The sequence below is a fragment of the Cyanistes caeruleus genome, chromosome 8 (genome assembly GCF_971803275.1).
Source record: "Cyanistes caeruleus chromosome 8, bCyaCae1.hap1.1, whole genome shotgun sequence".
NCBI classification, from domain to species: domain Eukaryota; kingdom Metazoa; phylum Chordata; class Aves; order Passeriformes; family Paridae; genus Cyanistes; species Cyanistes caeruleus.
In genome coordinates, this window is record NC_141708.1 from 15,947,897 (window position 1) to 15,963,004 (window position 15,108).

Below are 15,108 nucleotides of genomic sequence, written 5' to 3' on the forward strand. Positions count from 1 at the left end.
GGGAGGGGGCGCCGGGCCCTCAGCCCCGGGGACTGCCCGGCCGCCGCCCCGAGCCCCTCGGCCGCTGTCCCCGGCCCTCCCGCGCCAATCACCGCACTTGGCCGCGCTGCTTAAATATGCAGGGGATACGTCATCTCCGAAGGTGGATCGGGCGTAAGTGGCCAATATCTATATAAATGTGGCCGAGGGGCGAACCGGCAGCAGGAGGCGAGCGGGGCCGGGCGGGCAGCAGCCGGCAGGGCCCGTCGCGCAGCGCCCGTAGCCGAGTCGGGGCGCGCCGGCCCCCCGTGCCTGACAGCCGCCTCCGCCCGCCCCGTCCCCGCCGCCGGAGGAGGATGCCGGCTGGGCTCTCCTGGCCCGAGGCGGCGGCGCTGGTGCTGCTGGCCCTGGCGCTGCTGGTCACCCTGTGCCGGCACCTGTGGGCGCTGCGCTGGAGCCTCAGCCGGGACCGCGCCAGCGCCCTGCCCCTGCCCAAGGGCTCCATGGGCTGGCCCTTCTTCGGGGAGACTCTGCACTGGCTGCTCCAGGTAAGGCGCCGGGAGACGGAACGGGTCGGGGTGGGAAGGGGCTGGCGGGAGCCACGGGCTGACCCGCAGCTCGTCCCCAGGGCTCCCGCTTCCACAGCTCTCGGCGGGAGAAGTACGGAAACGTCTTCAAGACCCACCTCCTGGGCCGGCCCGTGGTGCGGGTGACGGGTGCTGAGAACATCCGCAAGATCCTGCTGGGTGAGCACACGCTGGTCAGCACACAGTGGCCCCAAAGCACCCAGATCATCCTGGGCTCCCATACTCTGCTCAGCTCCACTGGCGACCTGCACCGCCAGCGCCGCAAGGTGAGCCTCACAGCCACCCGACAGGTCACACAGCCCAGGCGGCACCTCCGGCCCAGGCCTGGGCCTCGGTGGCATGCGTGCTCCCCCTGCTTTAACTACCTGCCTCTCTTCCCCCCTTCTCCTCCTAGATCCTGGCCAGAGTCTTCAGCCGTGGCGCCCTTGAGAGCTACCTGCCGCGGATCCAGAAGGTTGTGAGCTGGGAGCTGCGGGGCTGGTGCATGGAGCCAGGCTCTATCGCAGTTTATTCCTCCGCTAAAACCTTAACTTTCCGCATTGCAGCTCGGATTCTGCTGGGGCTCCGCCTGGACGAAAAGCAGTTCAAGGATCTGGCCAAAACTTTTGAACAGCTGGTGGAGAACCTCTTCTCCCTGCCCCTCAACCTACCCTTCAGTGGGCTGCGCAAGGTACTGCTGCCTGGACTACTCCTTCTGCCCTGGCGGCACAGACCCCCTGTCCCTAGGCCCACCAAGGAACATTTCTGATGGGCCAGGACATCTGCAACATCCCATTCTAGGTCTGAGGGCTTGGTATCTTATCTACCCCAGCCATTTCCCCTTCTTTCTGCAGTTCTCACCTGTTCCTGCCTGGTTTCCAACACCTCTGGACATTGGCTCCAGCTCATTGTACAGCACAGGGTTCCTCTTCTCTCTCATCCCATATATTGCCTCTGGGGAGTTGATCATGTCTGACCCTGTCCCATCTTACCCCATCTGAACTCATGTCAGCCCATGGCCGAGGGGTGTGTGGGCATAAGCACAAAGACAGGTGGGCACAGCACACCTCACTTTAGCACCTCTTGCAACTCAGGCAGGCTGAGGAGTTTAAGACCCTCTTATGGTCCTCGGTCCCTTGTGGTCCGGCAGCCTAGAGACAACTCAGAGAGAGAGCCTCTTTCAACCTGCAGTTTCTTCCCTGCTGCTCTGCCCCTCTTTGCCTGCCTGTCCACACTCCTGCTCTAGGTATAGATCCTGTATACCATTCTTCATCTCACATTCCTCCCTCCTCTGGCTTTGTGTGCTCCACCCTTACCACAGCTGAAGTCTTCTGTCCACTTTAGCCTGGTCTTTCCTTATCTCTTATTTCCACTGTGAGCTCTGCACTGTTGGATCACCTTACCCAGACAGTCCAAGTTCTCCCCCAGCCTCTCTGCTACTCTTCATCAAAGCTCTTATTTTCCCTGTCCAGTTTGTCTTTGCAGGTTGTTACCAGTATGAGCTTTCATCCCTCCTTCCCTATCCTTCCCTACCCTCTTTCAGGTCAGCCAAAGCCTGCCTGGTCCCAGATCAATATCTTTATCTTGCCTTTTGGTCTTCTTGTCTTTCTCCTCACTCCCTGCCCAATTTACTTTGTCCAGTCCTTCCCACCTCAAATCTAAGCCTTTGTATCTTCTTCCCAACATCTGGTCATGGCCATTTTTAATTTCAAACTTCTGGTCCTTCTGGCTTTTGCGGGAGACATTTTGATAGAGAGTTGTACACTCTGTGACTCCATCCATCCCACTTTGCAAAGACATTGTTGGTCAGTTGACTTGCTGAAATCTTACATGAAAGTTTTGGTGCACTGGAGTGCAACACACCTGAAAATGAGCTGACTGTGATTAATCTGTCTTTATCCACTATATACTTGTAAAACTATTCATGCCTTGCTGTCTGGACTCAGTTTTATTGTTACCTTTTCTTGTCCCTTGGGATAAGCTTCTTTTGGACCTGACCCAACTATAGGTTTTCTCAGAGCAGATGCCGCTGAATTTGGTAGCATGAGTTTACTGCTGTCTTTTGCTCCCACATAGTTTATTGGGATTTTGTTGCATTTACAGCAAGGCAACAGAATGTGCAGCATTTTCCCCCAAAACTGCTGCCTCTTGCAAGGCTCTGGGGCTGGGCAGCAGATTAAACAATTCTTGCTGTTACAGGTCCTGGGATTAAGGATTGCTGCACTTGGGTACCCTTGGTTTCTCTAGAGAGTGGGGCAGTTCCCAAGGTTCTCCTGAACTGTGTGTGCCTCTCGCAGGGAATCAAAGCACGAGACATGCTACATAAGTTTATGGAGAAGGCTATACAGGAAAAACTGCAGAGAAACAACCCAGAAGGCCACAGTGATGCTCTGGATTTCATAATGAACGGTGCCAAGGAGCATGGCAAAGAACTCACCATGCAGGAGCTAAAGGTAAGGAGAACCTCTGCCTTGCAGTGCCACTCGTGACTCAGTGTCTGTTTGAGATGGGCTGAAGGCCAGGAGAAGGCTTGTGTGGGAACCACCACCAGCTGCTGGCTCCTGTGCCCCTCTTACCAGCAGTGAGGACACCAGCTCCTGTGCAAGTGAGGGAGCTTGCACTTGGCACACTCTAAAGCTCTTGTAGTCTTGTGTCGCTTTGCATTAAAAGGGACCTTTTTAAAAGGGAATGGATGTCCCTTCTACCTTTCCTCTTCATGGCCACCAGCCTTCAGCCTGATGTAGGATGCTGGTAGGGTTATGTGGCTGTGTTAAGGCTCTGCACATCTGTGCACTCAGTAACCTCCAGGACACTCTCTTGGAAATATTTAGAGCTAATTGTGTGCTTCTCAAACACAGCCCAGCACCCAGCCTAGGGCAGGGTGTTGATCCCATCACTGGACTCCTCAGGGCTGTGAGCCCAGGAATTTCTGAGGTGGTAAATCAGAATGGGTCCAGGGATGGAACAACTGATTCCAGGTCAATCACTATCACCTCCTCATTCATCAGATTGTGTAGCCTGTGGATTGCTATGATGAAATATGATACATGACTGTCACACAGAGATGAACCCAGTAGTCTTTACTAAGCCAAAACCACCAAGTGAATGTGACGAGTATTTTGCCAAAGATCTTGGGGGGAAAAAAATTGTCATTAGTACTGCATCCTTCATAGTTCCAGGTTACTTGCTATCAGTGAATGATAGATAAGATTGCATTTATATAACAAGTTTTGAAGCAGTTTTGCATGGGTACAGCAGCTGGATGTGGTTTTAAAGTATTTGAATATAGTTTAAAGGTAGTTTTACTATTTATAAAAGTATTTCAGGATAACTATCCAAAGACTAATATTTTATAATATTTTGTAAAAATGCAATCTCTAAATCTAAAATATTTGAAAAAATTTGAGCAACTATTAGATAGAATTAGAATTAGCATATATTCCTAAATAAATTTTATTGTAATTATTTATTACATTATTTAGTCCGTTTTATTATAATGTAATTTTTAAAAAATTGACATATTCAAAATATGATTGATTAAGATTAATTAATCTCTGTTAATAGTCACATGAATATTAAGCAAGAATAATTTCACAATCTCTCATCATGTCCCTGGCTCTGACCACAAATGGAATGAGGAGATATTAAATATAACATGGACTGAGTAACATTGCAGTGACCTTGGGCCAGCTGATTCAAATTTTAATACATTCATATGTTGTTCTGCACCATTAGGGTTGGAAATTTTCTGTATTTAACAAAATTACTTGCAAACTGAACTGCCTATGCTTGCAATTATGGCAGTATTCTCCACCCTAATGAAACAGTAGTAGAGGTCTCATTTAATGAAACAGTGTAATTGGATAAAAAGTCCAAAGCTGTCTCAGAGTTGTGGATATATGTCTTTGAGAGACCCTCCAGACACTGGCACAAACTAGTCACTAATTTGCTTTTTGTTCAAATGATCTGGAAAGACAGTCTTCCCAGAAATTTTCCAAAATACACTGTCATTTGTCCTGCTGCCGTGAATTCACCAGGGCCCTTGAAATGTAAAGCTCATTAAAAAGATACTGCTTTGCCAACAATACCGTTTTAAAATATTTTAAACCTTGGGAAGATTTTAAAAAATCCCATCCTGCATAATAATGCTGTCACTGGCTGGGTGTAATGCTGCCTGTTCTGCCTCCCAGGACAGGGACAGTACTGCTGAAGAAGCTTGGGAATATCCTGCCTTTTAGTCACTGGTTCTGTTGTCCTCATAGAAGCAGGGAGGGAAAGTTGTGACAGCAGCTGTGACACAACTTCTGCAGCAGCACTGTCAGAGGTTGATGCAAAGAACATAAGGGCTATTATTTCAAACCTAAGAGCTTGCCCTAAATTCCTTGCATGCTATTGAAATGTCTTGGGGTTTAATTGCATGTGGTGGAACTGAGAGGTTTCTTTTCATCTGGGTCTGCTACCTTGTGAATGTAAAAATTCCTGCTAATGCCTGCAGGAGGTGTGATAGGGATTGACAGGGATCTGTTGTTCCAGGGGTTTTATTTCAGCTGAAAGATACCCTTGAGGGCTGCACTTTGGCCAAAGCATCTAGTCCAGCCAATATATGGCACTAGGGATGTTAGCAAAAAGTCATCTTTGTTATATTATCCTTAACTTTACCAGACTTGAATCCAAGTACCTTCAGTCTTCAAGTGTTCTTATTTGTGTTTGTGGCTTCATCTCTCTGGAACCAGTTGTGTCAGAACCATTTAAAGTCCAGACACAGTCACGTGGTAGGAAACTGCTCTGTGTCCCTGGGGGATTTTGCTCCTCTTTGCCCCTGGGCTGAAGCAATTAGTGCTCTGTAATACCAGTCAGATCCAGGCCTCCCAGGGGAACTTCTCCTGGTACTCCTACCTTCAGCTTCTCCTTGCCTTTTGTCTCTGGCCTCAGCACTCCCAGCCCTGTGCTATGGAGCCACTGGCACCTTCAGATGGTGCTGTAGGTTTGAGGGTTATATTTGCTGTCAGAGATGTGTCATGCCATGGAACACCTCTGGGCAACCCTTAACTTTAGGAAAACCGTTTGCAGAAGTTGATCAGAGGGTGCTGCCAAGAGACCCCAGCAACCTGGCATGTGCTGTTCCATATAGACCCTGCAGACACAAAGGCTGGGAGGCTGCAAGGGGCCCCTGACCTTGGACAAGGCACATATTACGGATTTGACTGTGCTGTGGTCCATGTATCTGAGCTGGTTAACTTCCTAATTTGTTATGGATACATCTGCTGTGGAGCTAATGGGAACTCTGCTGTGCTTCAGACTGTACAGCTTGAAAAGCAAGCAAGTCCATTGCCTGGTGTGTGCTCCCTGCTGCCTACAGCACTTCCCAGGCTGACCCGCTCTAGTACAGAGGCCTTTATGCTTTTGCCTCTTGCCTCCCAGATCAGATCAGTCATAACTGGAGATGGATGAAATGCAACACATTTTAGCTGCCAGCACATTAAGTATTTGTGCATAAACCACTGCCCATATTCACTGTCTGGGCAGAAAAGTAAAAGCTTTGTACCCTTGTAAAAGGGTACAAAGACAAACTGGCAGATGAAGATAAAAAGCATAATACTTGAAATGGACTTCACTCAATGTGCTATAATGCATGCTAAAGTGCTGCCTTAAAATTGGTAAATCATGTGAAGAAAGCTCAGAAGAGCTAGATTGGAGGTAATGTGTACTCATCCCAGCTGTCGTTCTTTGCAAGTGGATGTACAGTTCATACAGAAATGCTTTGGTCCCTGCCAAGCCAAGATGGGTGCAGGTTTGGGGGTCAGAGTGGGGGCCAAGACCTTCTTCACAGGGGCAAAACCTGCAAAAGATGAGAGCAGTCTGAGACACAAGCACTTTGAAATGTTATTCAGACTTGGCATTTTCATTCCTCTCCCAGGAATCAGCAATTGAGCTCATATTTGCTGCCTTTTTCACCACGGCTAGTGCTAGCACATCTCTGATCCTCCTGCTATTGAAGCATCCCTCAGTGATTGAAAAAATAAGGCAGGAGCTGATATCCCATGAGTTGTACCAGCAGAGTCAGTGCTGCCCTGCAGGACCCTGCCTGGACACCCTGACCATCCAGACCAGGGATAGAGAGAAACCACTTTCCCACTCTGTGGCCAAAGACGTTCTCAAGGACCAGAGCCAGCCCCTGGCCCCAGTGGAGGAAGATTCCCTCCAGTCCAGTGCCCTGCTGGAGCCCACTGTCCCCCGGAGCAACTCCTGCACTGGCCCCCAGCTCCCGGCACCACCAAGGCAAAGCTGTCACTGCGCCTCAGATATCAGCCTGGAGAAGCTGAGCCGCCTGCGCTACCTGGACTGTGTGATTAAGGAGGTGCTGAGGGTGCTGCCCCCGGTCTCCGGAGGCTACAGGACGGCACTGCAGACTTTTGAGCTCGATGTAAGTACCTCATACTGTGGCAGGCTGCTAAACAGCTGCTGCCTGCTGTTGTGTGCAAGCACCCTGTGTCCAGCACAATGGTGGTGCTTGGTGGTGCAGCTCAAGGAGTAGTGTTACCCAGCAACCTCCCAGTTGGGCTGGGGAGAAATGGAACTGCAGAGCAGGTGGGCAGTGCAGTGGGGCTGTCCCCAGGCACCCTCTGCTCACCCTCCAGTAGCACAGGTATGTAACAGTCCTCTCCTCCCTCTTCTCTCCCTTTCCCAGGGTTACCAGATCCCCAAAGGCTGGAGCGTCATGTACAGCATCCGTGACACACATGAGACAGCTGCTGTCTACCAGAGCCCCCCCAGCAGCTTTGACCCAGACCGCTTCGGTGCCGGCCGGCCAGAGGCTGCAGGCCGCTTCCACTACATCCCCTTCGGTGGAGGGGCACGGAGCTGCATTGGAAAGGAGCTGGCACAGACCATCCTCAAGCTGCTGGCCATTGAGCTGGTCAGCACGGCCCGCTGGGAGCTGGCCACCCCTGGCTATCCCACTATGCAGACCGTGCCCATCGTGCACCCTGTCGATGATGGGCTGCAGCTCTACTTCCACCCCTTGCAGCCCAGCCAAGGCCATGAGGCCTGAGCCAGGGGTGCCCTGCTCCCCTCAGCCCTGGAACCAATGTCCCTCCACAGCTGCCGGGAGCAGGTCTCTGCTGCCCCAGGCTGGCTATGCTACTGGATCACTGCTGAACAAAACCTTAAAGGTCTTTCTATTTTTCCTCTCCTGGTGTACAGGCTGGTAGGGCGTGCAGGGTGCTGCAGCAGGGTATCCCACTCCCGAGCACTGGGGCAAAACCTGCTGAAGCTGCTGACAGGGTGCATATGCCATGGGGGCTCAGTCAGCCCCTGCCCCATTTGGCCTCCCAGCTACCAGGGATGGGGAGCAAAACTCCCAAACCCATAGCTAAGACTCCCAGGGTTATCTCCTGTAGGTGTGTTATAGGAGAGGCAGGACAAACATCCTGCACACTGTAGTTTTTAGATGATAAAAGAGAGAAGGTGGGGGGCTCTGCAGGAAAACACAAGCAAGAGTTGCCCAATCCACAGCATCAGCTCTAGCTAGAATAATAGGGTGTAAAGTGGTTTTTATTGTAAATATTTAATCTCATTCATGCACTTCCCATTACAGCTGGCACAAAGAGGATATCTCTCATTTACCCACTAGCAGTAGCTGTGTATGTTGTGCTTGAGCACTGTGCTGCTGCTTGGGGTCTGTAATGAAGCCCTCTCTGAGGTCCCCCCCAGGATATTCTCCCCAGCCACAGCCTGCCCATGGGATTGGACTGAAGCAGGGGAGGGGGCTCTGGGGGGCAAATGTTTGGAAAACAGGCATTTCTGAATACATCTGATTTGTGGTAGAAAGTCCCTTGTTCTGATGATGCTGTTCACATCACAGAGGGGACATTTGCAAGGTGACACAGGCCCTGTGATAGCTGGCTGGCTGGCCAGACTGACTGTCACCTCATCAGCCCAGCTCTGCCAGGGAAAGTATCAGGACAGCAGCTCCATGCTGCTCCAGGCAGTGGTACCTGAGGCTAAAAGTGGGTGCTGAGGGCATCCTTTTAGATGGCTTTTGAGTACCTCCACAGGGTATTTCTTTCCCATGTAAAATAAAATTGAGTCCTGTTGTTTGTGTACTGAGAACAGAGCTGTGGTCCTTGATCCATGATGACATGTTACACATTTCTTTCAGCTTCATGTCTACTCCCCACTGTCACGCATTCTGTGTGAATGCAGTGGGAAAACAATCATCCTTGTCCCTCCAGAGCATCCCATGCCTGTAGTGTCATGTGCTCTGTGCGAAGAACCAGCTTGACCTGTGAGGGCCAAAACATGGCATGAAGACAGCGTCCCTTTGGAGAGGCTCTGGGGAGCTCTCCAGTCTCCTGAAACTCTTATCATCCTGCTTCAATGCTAGAGATGGCCTTGCCCTGGCCAATCCCCCTTGCCTGTCTGTGCTGGGGCACTGCAGCAAGGCATGTGCTATCCTTAACTGTTGGAGGGCTGTGCAGTGACCACCACGCTACCTCGGGCAGAAACCTGGCTCCCAAATGTGACAGGTCAAATCTGGAAGAGGTTGAACTGCAGGGCTGAGTTAAGTGCTATTGGCAAGTCGACCCTGTAGTGAACCAGAGCCTTTGGCCCTCCTGACCTTGTCCTGAAAGGTGAATCTTTTTGCCTATCAGAGGTGAAATCAGTAGATGGTGGCTGCGAGTGGCAATGACTAACTTTAATTAGCAGGAGCTACTGGCTGACTGAGACTGCAGGAGATTCAGGGTCTCACTGTGGACAGGGCTGAGCTTGCAGTGTCCAGCAACCAGTGCAGGAAGGTCAGGGCTCCTGCAGCAGCGCACTTAAAAATTACCCTGAGCACCAACAAGCCCGCTGAAAAATGAAACATGAATCTAGTTTAATAAAAAAAAAAAAAAAAAAGAAACAAAAAGAAACTGATAAACTGATTTTGTTTGCAGATAAACACGAGCATTTACAAATGAAGTGTAATAATTGTTACTTGTAATCAAAGTTTGTTCATATTAGGCTGTTAATTTCTTGACCCCCTTCCAAGATGTTTTTAATTATCCCTTTCACTCTTTACCATTTGATTCTTTTCAAGCCGATGGCTGGGGAATACACAGCTGGGGAGATAATAAAGCCTTCCTGTGGCAATTATCGGTGCTCAGGCCACCGTATCTCGTTATTTTGATAGACAGTGAACTTGGCGCGGTTGCCGGCCGGGTTCACTCAGATGTCACGGTCCGTGTTGTAGGTCACAAGCAGGTCAGCGCCCGGCAAGGGGAGAGCGCCGGGTCAGGGCGCGGCCGCCGCTCCCGGCCAGCGCCGGCCGGGCCCCGCGGAGCCGCCCCAGGCCCGCGGGGAACCCCGAGGGGCTACGGCCCCCGGGGCCGGGGGAGCACCCTTGGGGGGGTTCCCTCCTGGGCAAGGGGCTGCGGAGGCGGGCATCGTAACAGGAGGGCGGGTCTCGTGTGATGCGTTGGTCGTTAGAAAAATAATAATTAAAAGTGACATCTCCCTCTCCCATACACAGACACACACACAAAACTTCCAGCGTTTATTGAGCTTGTCTGGGAACAAGAAAGCAAAAGTAACAGGGAGGGAAAATATAAAAACCGTAAAAAATAAAAGAAGTGTATTGGCAGCAGCCGTGGCCGGCGAAGAGCTCCGCGGCCCCACAGCCGCGGTTCCTCGCCGGGCGCCCCTTCCCCAGCGGCCGGCGGCTCCTGCGCCGGCACCCGGCAGCAGCCGCAGCCCGCGCAGCCCTCCCGCTGCCCCGCTCTTACCCCGCTCCTCCTGCCCGGAGCCGCCGCTCCCGCCCGGAGAGCAGCGCCGCTTCCCGCCCGCCGGCGCGGAGCCCCTCTGCCGCGGCTGCAGGCGGGGTGCCCGGCCGTGCCCAGCTCCTCTTCCCGGCCGCGGCAGCCCCGACGGGATACCGGAGAGCCTCGGGCGAGGGTGGGCAGCGGATCCCGGGGAGAGGAGCCGGGCACGGTAGGTTTGGTGTTTCCTTTCTGCGCTCACCTCCTTTTCCCTCGGTGACCCGCGCTTGAACCTGCATCGGGAGGCTGAGACGGACTGCTGCCGGCGGCTCCTTCCTCCGCGGCCAGCAGAAATATAAGCCGTGCCTTTCAAGGTGAGCCAGGGGACAGCGGAGGCTCCTCCGCCGATGCGCCGGCACAGCTGCGGCTCTGCTCAGGGGGTCTCCGGGCTGCCCCAGCACGGGGGACCGTCCGCTCCGGCCGCCCCACGGTCGCGGCCCGGCATCTCCCGGGTCCGGCCGCTGCCTCGCCGTTCCCGGCCGACGGCGGGCGGGCGAAGGAGCTGCGCAGAGCGCACCGCGCCGGGCGGGGTAGGTGTCTCCGGACAGCCGGGCTACCGGAGCGGGAATTTCTGGGAGCAGCCGCTGGTCTCTAACGAGCACCGGTGATAAATCCGAGGACGAGGAGGCGGCGGTGGCCGACCACCGGCTGTCAGCTGTCAGCGGCGTCCCACAGCCCACTCGCTGAGCGCAGCGCAGGGTCAGCGAGCCCGGAGCCGCTGCCGCCGCCCCCGACAGCACCTTTCCTTCCCCGGCAGCGGTCTGCGGCGGGTAGGATGCACTACGCAAAGCAAATAGTTAAAGATTTCGGGGGGAGGAGCTAGGCCGCAATCCGCAATTAAAGATGAACTTTGGGTGAACTAATTTATCGGACCAAGGTAGGGGTGGGCAGCAACCTGGGAAGGGTATAAAAGGCGGCCCGCGGCGAGCCCAGCCCGCGCACTCAAGAGCTCCCGGGGGGCCGGGCGGGAGTCGCTCCCTAGTCATGGGCTTCTCCGCCCTAGTCGCCAGCGCCCTGTGCACCTTCCTGCTGCCCTTGCTACTCTTTCTGGCTGCCGTGAAGCTCTGGGACCTGTACTGCGTGAGCAGCCGCGATCCCAGCTGCCCGCTCCCGCTGCCCCCGGGCACCATGGGGCTCCCCTTCTTCGGGGAGACGCTGCAGCTGGTGCTGCAGGTAAGGCGAGGCGAGGGCGCGGGGAGCGGAGAGGAGCCCCTCTGGAGCCAGGGCTCCTCTGGCTGCAGGGGAGGGACACGAGCGACAACTCTGACAGGCTCCCGTGCCCAGGTGGGAAAGAGCTACTCTCCCTGCCTCTTTCTCTTATCCTTTCTACAATTTATCATTTCACCCCTCTCATCCCCTGTCTAGAGGCGGAAATTCCTGCAGATGAAACGCAGGAAATACGGCTTCATCTATAAGACTCACCTCTTTGGGCGGCCCACGGTACGGGTGATGGGCGCCGAGAACGTGCGGCACATCCTGCTGGGCGAGCACCGGCTCGTCTCCGTGCAGTGGCCCGCCTCGGTGCGGACCATCCTGGGCTCGGGCTGCCTCTCCAATCTCCACAACGGGCAGCACAAGCACCGCAAGAAGGTAGGGCCCGGCGGCGGGCGGGGAGCGGGCGCGGTCGGCCCGGGGCGGCGGCTGAGCCCGTGTCCCGTTCCTCTCGTCCCCCCGGGCAGGTGATCATGCGCGCCTTCTCCCGGGACGCCCTGCAGCACTACGTGCCCGTCATCCAGGAGGAGGTGAGCGCCTGCCTGGAGCGGTGGCTGGGCGCCGCCGGGCCCTGCCTGCTCGTGTACCCCGAGGTGAAGCGCCTCATGTTTCGCATTGCCATGAGAATCCTGCTGGGCTTCCAGCCCCGCCAGGCCAGCCCCGACGGCGAGCAGCAGCTGGTCGAGGCCTTCGAGGAGATGATCCGCAACCTCTTTTCCCTGCCCATCGATGTGCCGTTCAGTGGGCTCTATAGGGTAAGGCTCACGGCAGGCCAGGCGGAGAGGGGTGCCCCTGCGGCACGGGGGAATCGGGGGGGGAGGGATGGCACTGCAGCCTAAGACCTGCACTGTTCCCTCCTGCTCGGTCAGGGCTTGCGGGCACGCAACATCATCCACGCCAAGATCGAGGAGAACATCCGTGCCAAGATGGCCCGCAAGGAACCTGAGGGTGGCTACAAGGATGCGCTGCAGCTGCTGATGGAACACACGCAGGGTAACGGGGAGCAGCTCAACATGCAGGTAAGGTTTCCCAGGACTGGATTAATTTCTTTCCCTCAGGCCCTCTGAGAACATCATAACTACCTTGTGGGGACAAAAGGAAATAGCAGGAGATGCTCTCTCTCCCAGTGAAATAAACCAGCTTGTGTTGAGCACTAGGGTGCCGAGGCTGAAGTCAGGTTGTTGGATGGGGAGACGTGTCCACAGGGAGCATAAGCACCACCAACCACCCCCATCCTGACCCCTGGGTGTCTGTTCCAGTTTGGGAACAATGTACAGCATTGCAGTGGTAGAGTGGGCCTGGTAGAGATAGCATGTTCAGGGCCTGGTTTATGCCTCTTCCATCCTCTGTGTTAAGGAGCTGAAGGAGTCTGCCACAGAGCTGCTGTTCGGGGGCCATGAAACCACTGCTAGTGCTGCCACCTCGCTGATTGCCTTCCTAGGGCTCCACCATGAAGTCCTGCAGAAAGTGAGGAAAGAACTGCAGGTGAAGGTGTGTGTCTTCCCCAGAGGCATTTCACAGCAGGGTGCACTGGGGGGAAGGTACCTCCAGGACAGGTATCCCAGACAGGGCTCCCTTTGACCCAGGTGCTGCCCTAGTTTTAGGGGTGGCAGGAAAAATGCTGCTTGCAGCTGAGGGGCAGCTGCTTTGCAGTGCCAGGAGCCCTGGCTGCATGGTTGATGAATGTCATGGCAACATTTTACTTTCCAGGGATTACTGTGCAGCTCCAACCAAGAGAAGCAGCTGGACATGGAGATCTTGGAGCAGCTGAAGTACACAGGCTGTGTCATCAAAGAGACCCTCAGGCTGAGCCCGCCTGTTCCTGGAGGATTTCGGATTGCACTCAAGACCCTTGAGCTAAATGTAAGCAAGGTTTGGGCACAACTCCTCAGAGCAGCTGCAAAATATTTCATGTTTGTCTGGCCTGCCTGCCTCAGAGTGACCTGCAGGAGGGGAGGTGGGGTGCACTGATGTGTCCTGTGCTGTCATTTCGCATTATTTAACGCAGCAAGGTGCTTCACATCTCCTTTCTGTTCTTTTTTTTAGGGTTACCAGATCCCTAAAGGCTGGAATGTTATTTACAGTATTTGTGATACACATGATGTGGCAGATCTCTTTACCAACAAGGAAGAATTTAATCCAGATCGCTTCATGTCTCCATCTCCAGAGGACTCCTCTAGGTTCAGTTTCATTCCTTTTGGTGGGGGCTTGAGGAGCTGCGTGGGCAAAGAGTTTGCAAAAGTCCTTCTAAAAATATTTACAGTGGAGTTGGCTCGGAGCTGTGACTGGCAGCTGCTGAATGGACCTCCTACAATGAAAACGGGCCCCATAGTGTACCCTGTGGACAATCTGCCTACCAAATTCATAGGTTTCAGCGGCCAAATCTGAGAGCTCAACACTCACCTCAGACTGGATTTCTATATAGCATTTAATATGTACATAGCAACTTTTTATAGTAACAAAGGCCTTTAAATATTTAAAACTTGTAAATGTACTATAGTTATTTATGTCTTCTAAATATTTCAAGAGGCTATGATATTTTTTTCCCCCCAAGCACTACAATTATGGATCTCTGATTCATAATTAGATAATGTTATTTCTATAGAAATAATTTTTCCCCTATTTAAAAATATCATTGAGAGCTGGCCAGCTAATCATTTGAAGACATTTCAGGATGGCGTATGTATTAAGAAATACTCAAAAAGCATTTGAAACAATGATAATGAGATACTCATCCAAATTACCTGAAATGGTTAGTGTTTGAGAATGTTTTCAGTATTATTTGTCTAGATCATGTGTTTCATGTGTGAATTTTAAGTTTGATAATAAAGTTTATTTTTGATGATCCTCTGTATGAAGATCTGTGTGTATGCTAGAGCGTAACTTAATGGATCTGGCTTTAGGGTTTGGATGTAAAGTCAGATCTGCTTTTTTGAATGAGGCATTTGCTGTTTTTGTGTTCATAACTCTCCCCTCCTTCATGTGGAAGTTGCTTGTGAGTAGTTAATTGTTACAAATTTTATCTTGCAAGTGCAAGAACAGTACAAAAACACATGTGTGCTGAAAACTGCATGGAGTGATGGCAAGTGCTACAGGTCTCCTTATCAAGCAGATCATGTTGAGTCACAGTAAATAAGAAAGAAAAAGAAAACAGAATAATGCCACACAAGTCTTTCTCTGGAGCTGGTTGAGGAAAAAAATTCCATAAATGTCGTCCCCTCCCATATTACTGCTGACCTGTGTAAACAGATCACTGAATCTTGTTCTGTGTTGAGCTTGCTGGCTATGAATCTTTACTTACGAAGGTGTCTCTTATCAGCTGGTAGAGCAAATAAAATCTGCTTATTTCTCCTTGAAATGCAACAGCTCTGACTAGGTCAGAGATAGAGCATGCATTTGGTTTAAGAACTTCTTTCCTGGAATTCAGCAAAGTGAAAACTAAAAGGCAGGCACTAATGTGAATTGATTAACAGAGAATCAACTGTTGAGATGCAATTCCCCAGGGGTGTGTAAGCAGGGCAGATAAAATGCCCTAGGCATGACCCCTGTTT

The 15,108-nt window shown here is 52.5% G+C and overlaps 2 protein-coding genes across 4 annotated transcripts; both read left to right on the forward strand.

Moving 5' to 3' along the window:
• Positions 1-38: 38 nt before the first annotated feature.
• On the forward strand, positions 39-8,657 carry CYP26C1 (cytochrome P450 family 26 subfamily C member 1). Of its 2 annotated transcripts, XM_086899593.1 has the most exons (6): positions 85-527; positions 608-832; positions 961-1,236; positions 2,843-2,998; positions 6,463-6,969; positions 7,234-8,657. In XM_086899593.1, exons 1-6 carry the CDS (start codon positions 177-179, stop codon positions 7,594-7,596), a joined length of 1,878 nt encoding a protein of 625 aa, XP_086755719.1. In that variant the 5' UTR covers positions 85-176; the 3' UTR covers positions 7,597-8,657. The 2 variants fall into 2 exon arrangements, with proteins under 2 accessions (XP_086755720.1, XP_086755719.1); XM_086899594.1 differs by lacking the exon at positions 961-1,236 and having other exon boundaries at positions 39-527.
• A 2,196-nt stretch (positions 8,658-10,853) lies between these two features.
• Positions 10,854-14,402, forward strand: CYP26A1 (cytochrome P450 family 26 subfamily A member 1). 2 transcript variants are annotated; one of them, XM_086899595.1, is made up of 7 exons: positions 10,854-11,115; positions 11,711-11,935; positions 12,025-12,312; positions 12,427-12,576; positions 12,914-13,048; positions 13,268-13,420; positions 13,604-14,402. In XM_086899595.1, the coding sequence occupies exons 2-7, from the start codon at positions 11,729-11,731 to the stop codon at positions 13,943-13,945; spliced, it is 1,275 nt and encodes a 424-aa protein (XP_086755721.1). In that variant the 5' UTR covers positions 10,854-11,115; positions 11,711-11,728; the 3' UTR covers positions 13,946-14,402. The 2 variants fall into 2 exon arrangements, with proteins under 2 accessions (XP_086755721.1, XP_023785418.1); XM_023929650.2 differs by lacking the exon at positions 10,854-11,115 and adding an exon at positions 11,172-11,518.
• The last annotated feature ends 706 nt before the right edge of the window (positions 14,403-15,108 follow it).